At 45.4% G+C, this 6847-nt stretch overlaps 1 protein-coding gene across 3 annotated transcripts in view; it reads left to right on the top strand.

Annotated features, from left to right (window-relative positions):
* The window catches only part of LOC111744844 (calmodulin-binding transcription activator 1-like), a 73170-nt gene that overhangs the window by 736 nt on the left and 65587 nt on the right, over window positions 1-6847 (top strand). The window contains exon 1 of one of the 3 annotated variants that reach the window (XM_023535599.1): window positions 509-535. The exons of 1 other annotated variant lie outside the window; for it this stretch is intronic. In XM_023535599.1, coding sequence (XP_023391367.1) covers window positions 524-535 — 12 coding nt within the window. In that variant the 5' untranslated portion in view covers window positions 509-523. Of the gene's footprint in view, window positions 1-508; window positions 536-3008; window positions 3057-6847 lie in introns of those variants that run through there. One more of the 3 variants, XM_023535595.1, reaches the window with a different exon arrangement.

Raw genomic sequence — 6847 nt, 5'->3', positions numbered from 1 at the left:
GGCCGGCGCTCACCCTCGCCGTCCCTGGCTCCCGGGCGCCAGGGCCGGGCGGTCTCTGTCCAGCATCACCCTCGAGCCCCGTGGGCGCCTCCCAGAGCCCGCGGGGTCCCTGCGCTTCTCCCCACCAGGGGGACCCCCTCCTGCTGAGCGTCCCCGGGCAGAAGGGCCGCGTGTGACCCCTCCCCCTTCCGTTCCTGGGAGGGGGCCTGCGCAGCGTCCCCGCCCCTGGTAGTCGTTCCCATCCTACTCTTGCCCTTGCACCCCTCGCAGGCGGGAGGGTGGGGTCTCGGTTTCTATGGCAAGTGAGGATCTCCATACTCCCTTGCCCTTTACCTTCTGTGACCCTGATCCTTCTTTGGCAGAGGGGTCTGTCTCGTCCTCTCATCTTCTGGGGAATCTTTTGGGGCCTCTGCACACCATCTATTGACCCTTTTGCCAGGACAAGGGGACTCGGGCTACTCATGTTCTTCTTCCCTCTCCCAGTGGGTAGCGGGGGCCTGGGCAGCGCTGAAGTCATCTCTAAATGGGAAAGCAGGTACTTCGTGCACATTAAGCATCGTCTCCGCGCACTTCCCGGGGTTGGGGTGAGCTCATTTCCCGAATACCCTCTGAGTTGCCCTCTTTTTCTTACGGGAGAAACCGAATATGCCAAGACACCTTTCCCCGTTTGTCTGTCTCCCTTGACATGCTGTCTCTCCTCGGAGTTCCTGGTCTGGGTGAGGGTGGGTGCCCCATCAGATGTAGGGCAGGGCTTCCATTGTGCCTCCTACTGGAGTCGGAAGGGGCCGCGATAATTACTCCGATGTCTGAGGAAAACCAGGGTATAATTTTGCTTCCAAGTTTACTCTTGCCCCTTTAGGCTGGGGCAGCGTTCACCAGTTGACGCTACCCCACGAGGAAGAGGGTCGTGGGCCCTTGTTTTTTGGTGTTCCAATTACTGCCTTCTGTGCAGTAAGAACCAGACTTTGTACACCCTACATTCCAAGAGTCTTTGAACCTTCCCTGGAAATAAACTTCCTATTTCTTTTTTAGGAGAACTCATATTCTCCTTATGGCTTCTGTTTCCCAGTCAGCCATATTTAGTGAGCCTGTTACCTTGACTTTTTCTAATTTTCTTAAATTGTATTCATGTTGGCTGGATAAGAAGAAGCCATATGCTTTTCCATCCAGAAAAGGGAGTGTAGACACCCATGACGCCCACGTGCCTTAAAGGAAGGGGTTGCCGATGTGTTCCTTGTTGTACTAGAACCTTCCTTTGGCCCTGGGGTTGTCCCTCATGGCATCCAAACATTTCTTTTGGTCTTGTAGCTTTCAGGTGAGGGGGAAATTTGGATGCTTTTTATTTTTTGCTGCTCAGGTTCTCTTTTGGCTAAGAAAGAGATTATCGTGATGCTATGCATTTGTTTATACACACATGTAGGTATATAGTCATAGATTAAATAACGTATTACGTATATACAGAAAATTGCAAGGTTAGATGACTACATTTCGGGTGTTGCGGGGACCTTGGTGTGTAAGAATATACATGTATATATATGTGGATATATATATATGATTTGTTGGTAATTCTTCAGGCTTAGAAGAATCAGGAGGCTTATTGATAAGTCGCCAGTTCTTACCACTCTTTCATTTGTCATTTGCACTGTACTGAATAAGCAGAATGACATCCTGAGTGTTCACCGCGTCCCTGAATACGTGAGTGAGGAGGGCTTGCTGGTGCGCACCAAAACTTAGGCATTCTGAATCGAGGGGCGGTATTCTCTGCTTGATTCTTCATGGGGTTAAAAGTTCTCATCTGATTTCTTTACTGTTGTGTAGGGAAAGGAGATTTCATGTATTTGGGGCAAAGGATAGGAGTGGGTGAGAAGAATATGTGTTTCTGTGACAGAGCTAGAAATGAACGGCCGTAAATATGTCGGTTTTATTTTGGCCATTTAAATAATTGAGAGGGATTGTGCCCGTTAGGGAGGAGGGGACCTTTGGAAGGGCCTGTGACTCTTTCTGAAAGGGTGGGAGGGATTCTCCAGGTTTTCCCTGAGTGTCACAGTTTGTATGTTTGGCTGATTGCCCTTGGCTCTGGGGCAGGGGCAGTGATGTGAGCCTCCTCTGGTCCCCTCACTTCCTTGGAGTGGTTGCTAGCTGCTGTCACTTTCTGACAGGCTTCGTTTGGAGCCTCATCCTCCCCAGCAAGCTCTGGCGGACTCTGAGCCTGTGGACCTTTCGTGCTTTTCTAGCAAGGGGGCTCTCCACGGGGATGCCTGAGTAAGGGCTGGGGTTTTCTGGAAGACTGGCCAGCAATAGGCCGACCTCCAGACTGTGCCCCTCAGTTAATACTCAGTTATCCAGCAGGCATAATCCCAATTGCCCAGAAGTAGCACTTTTGACCTCAATTTGCTTTTTTTTGGTATTTTAAAGTTTTCATATTCGTTTTATTCTGTCTGTATCTGTACCCAGCTTGATGGCATTGTATATTTTTAGGGCGTAGTATCACTGGCCCTTGGCAAACAAGAGGAGACTACCTGCCGTGCATTTTGGCGCTTGCCCTGTAGTCGTCACTTCAGTGGTGGACCCTTGGTGGACCCTTGCCTGCCCCTCTCCGTAGTGCCGACTGCCTTTTGGAGGGTCCCCAACCACCGGGAGCTCCATCCAACGGGCAGCGGAAGGAAGTGGCGAAGGTTAGAACACGCTTGTGCTTAGTGTGTAAAGTCTGGCTCTTGTCTTTGAGTTTAATAGGGTTGTGCTTTCTGTGTCACTTGTCCCCATAGATTATTGGCGCTCAACGTTTCTTAGTCTTCCAGCGTACGGTGTTCTCTTACAGTCAGTGAGGCTGGACAGGGTCTTTAGTGACTTTTTTATACCTGTCTGTTAGACCATCACTGTCTCCTCCTCTTCACTCCCTCCCCCCAGCTTTTTGGACAAGGTTGGGAGACCCCTGGGGCATCTTCCCTGTCTTCTTGAAGACCTGACTTTTCCTGCGTCTGGGGATGTTTGGTTTCTCCGTCTCATCGTTCAGTGGATTCAGAATGTTCACGTGTACTCAGCCTCCTCTACTCAAGGTCAGGTCGGGTCAGGTCAGACTTTGCTTCTCAGAAGGGGGGGTTGCCCTTGCTTGCTCTTTGAGACAAATTCATATATCCTGTTTATCCACATTTTCCCATTTCTTTGGTTTTTAGGCTTCCCCTGTTCTTTCGAGTCAGGCGGCATTATTTTAGTCCTCTGGTTCTGCTGGGCGTAGCCGTGTGCCGGGCCATTATAATGCTCTCAGACTGATTCGGAGGTGGCCCGTCTGTGGCCTGGCATCGTTTCCCACTCCTTCATCCTTCGGCCATCCTTCGTCTCCCTCGCCTCGGGTTCGGGGGGAAAGACCTCTGTGTGTGCAGTTGTACTTCTTTGTAATTCCCTTAAGGACAAGCAGCAGAAGACAGTTCTTGTCGCTCCCCACCCCGACGTGGTTGTGCCTGTTGCCTCCTTTGTGGGACCCTTGACTCTGTTCTTTTGGACAGAAGTTGTTTTTACATCCACATTCCCATCAGTGAGCCCATTCATGCTGGAGACCTTCGCTGAGCTTCTGTTCCGGGCAAGGATTGGGGGGAAGAGGGGGAGTGTATGTGACTTTGCTTGAGACCATAGGGGTTTTGTTAGCCTTTCAGTATGAGTGACGTTTCAGTGTATCTTGTGCTTGCCTTTTATATATTCTTATAAGGATTTCTTTTCTGAATTTTAATAGTTTGGATTGTTATCTTACAGAAATACTCTAAAAGCCTACCATCCCATTGAGTTTTTACTCCACCCCTGCAGGAGTGGGGGTGGTGGAGAGGGTGGAGGGCGGGCTGGGAGGCATTGAGAAGCTTTCCCTCACACTGTGTGTGTGTGTAGAAGAAAGTAAGGTCAACCTTCTTTCTGAATGTCTAGGCATAACTTTGAGGTCATTTAGCTGTATGGCTGGTTGGAGTACTTATTTAACATTTGAACAGCAGCATCCTGGGCATTGTGTGGAACATAAAATCAAACGCATCTTTAATAAATGGAAGTGGGAGAGGAATAATTTTCTCTTAAGATTAACTGCTTTGTTTCATATTATCAGGTAGTGAGAACTATATGAGCTGCTGTTACATTTCCACTGCCAGGAAGTATTATATCTAAATTTAATGCCTGATTGTGGTGCCCATTCTTAGGCTAGGTATCTGGTATCATTATCACATTATCACTGCTTTTGTTTCTTTTGTGACTTTTCATACTTTATGCTTTCTAATGATACTGTTATTTGTGGCTTTTTTTTTTTTTTGATGGTCTCAGATTTATTTTTGGATGTAGGTATGTATGGTATACATAATGATGACAATGATGGTAAAGAATTAACCTGAAATGCACTTTTTCTTTTCCATGTTGTTAGATTTCCCCTCCACAATGTCTGTAGAACCCATGCCGCTAGGATTTCCTGATTGTCTTATGCGGTTTGGTAGTGTCCTTTATTCATGTGACTGAATATTCATGTGATGACAAGCAATGTGTGTTTCTTTCGTATATCCATTATAACAGATCATTTTCTAAGATGTTCTGGATCTTCTAGAATCACTTACCAGGTGCCCCTCTTTTTTTTTGATGTTTTATACGACTTAAATCCTACCCCCTTTTCTTTCCCACATAGAGGTTTCTTTATTTCCTTTGCTGTTATTATTATGAAAAGGTATTTGTAGCTCTGCTGTATTTATAGCCTTTCTGTCATTCAGTAAAGAGGGGTGCCCATCATCCCTTTTGTCCTGCAGTAAGAGGCATTGTTACTTCTTGTTTCCTTAAGGATAGGGTGATGGAATGGGGTTTAAGCCACAAGGCAAGGGGTGATAGTAATCTTTGTAACCGGATAATGTCCTAGGGTGAAACACTGTGTCCTTCAGGTGTCTGGGCCTCCCCAGCGTAGGATTTTGGAAATTTGTTTTTGCTGCATTTAGCCATCCTTCTGTTTCTGGCTTGATAACAGTAAATTTCTTTGGACAGAGCCAGCTAGTATACTCATTTGGGACCTTTGTTCACAAGGATGTGTGGGTCTTCTAACGTTGCTTTGCCTGTTATGGTACTATCTTTAGTTTTTGGTGTGTTTGAGTAAGAAGTGTTTTTACTATCTACTTCTTTGCCCATATAACATGAATTAGAGTGCATGGTCATCCCTCTGTTTTCAGATTATAGTGTGTCATCTATCTGTCTTTTTTTTTTCCTCAACACCTAATCAGGTTCAGAATATAGGATGATCAGACACTTTCAGATCCTTGTGTTTTGTGCCATCAATGAGTGTTGTGTTCATCAGTCCTGTGATTAAGATGTGTTAAGAGGGTCTTGTAAACATATAGCTGGTCTTCCATCCCTTGATGTTTGTCATGTATTTATAAGGAAAGTGTTTTTCTGTATATATTGACAATGGACTGCAGTCCCCAATTTTTTTATAAAGTGGGACAAAGTAAAGGGTGGTTTTCTTTCTTCTTCTTTTCCCTATCAGTATGCTGGCTGTGTATTTCTAAGGTTGTATTGCATCTTTCTGCTTTGAACGCCATTGCTTGTAGAAGGTCATGGGCCTCCTTGTGTAAAGATTGGTAATGCTTCCTGAGCATTTTTTAGCTCATTACCCTGGACTAAAAAAGAAATATTATGTACCCCACTGCAAACAGAGGCCAAGTGTCAGCCACATTACTTCCCTTTTCACTCTTCTTTTTAGAGGATTGTTCATTTACTGTCAACTGATTGACATATCATAAGATGGAATGACCAGGGATATTTTTTAAATGATTCTTCTACATTATCCCCAATGTTTTGCTTATTCTTGGGAGGGTTGCATGTTCTCTTCTACACGAGGTTTTTGCTCATTTGCAAAAATGCATTCCCTTTTTGCTTTTAGATTTAGCCAGGCCTTCCAAGTCATGTAACGTAGCCCTTCCTGAGGCTGCTTGCAGAGGGCGACTGTGCGAGAGGTGAGCTGGCTGGGGCTGGCCATGCTCCTCACTCTGCTCTCTGCAGTCTGGTTTCGGAGTTCCAGGCGCCTGAAACAGTGACGTGCCTGGAAAGAAATGCTTGAGACTGCGTTCTTAACAGTTTTAAACATGTTACTACCTGGAGACTAATTAAGTGGCATTGCTGTCACCACGAATCTCACTTCTGAATGTCATCCAAAATCTCTCCCCCATCTTCTTTCAAAAAAAAAAAAAAAAAATCCAAAACAACAATCATAACAAAATCCCAACAGAGCGAGCAAGCAAGGCCAGCTCTGACTGCTCTGCTGTCCTGTTCAGCCACCAGCTTTGGACGTGCTGCTGAAGTGATACTTTTCGTACCCACAGTCTTCAGTGGGGTGACATGTAAAAAGCCTTTTGGAATACAGAGCAGTCATTTAACAGACCTTTTTCCTTATCAGTCACTACAAGGTAAGATTATGGATTTAGTTCCTTAAAAACACTTGCAAAGTGGATAATTTTTCCTGCTTTGTCTTATAATAATAGTAAATTACTATGTCCCCACTTTCGTGTCCAACATATGAAGAAACGGAGAGCTGACTCCCAGTAAAGGTGGTCTGACAAGTCAGAACTCGGACTTGCTGCAGCCGGCGTGTTATTGTGGAGATGATTTATACTGTCCGCTAAATCTACGTTTAGTAAGTTGTGTCTGTGCGTTGTATTAGAATGACACTCAGATACATCTAGAAGTGGTCCTGCAACTGGAAAGAAAGAAAGAAAGAAAGAGAAAAGCAAAGTCTTTCTTTATGGTTTTGAAAAACAGACATTATCTTTTTTTCCTTCATCGGGCTTGATTTAAATTGCCAGGAAGCATTTCTGAAGGTATAGTAATACAATCAAGAATTAAT

Source organism: Pteropus vampyrus, unplaced genomic scaffold (genome assembly GCF_000151845.1).
Source record: "Pteropus vampyrus isolate Shadow unplaced genomic scaffold, Pvam_2.0 Scaffold142, whole genome shotgun sequence".
Classification (NCBI taxonomy): Eukaryota; Metazoa; Chordata; class Mammalia; order Chiroptera; family Pteropodidae; genus Pteropus; species Pteropus vampyrus.
This window is presented reverse-complemented; position numbering and strand designations above follow the sequence as displayed.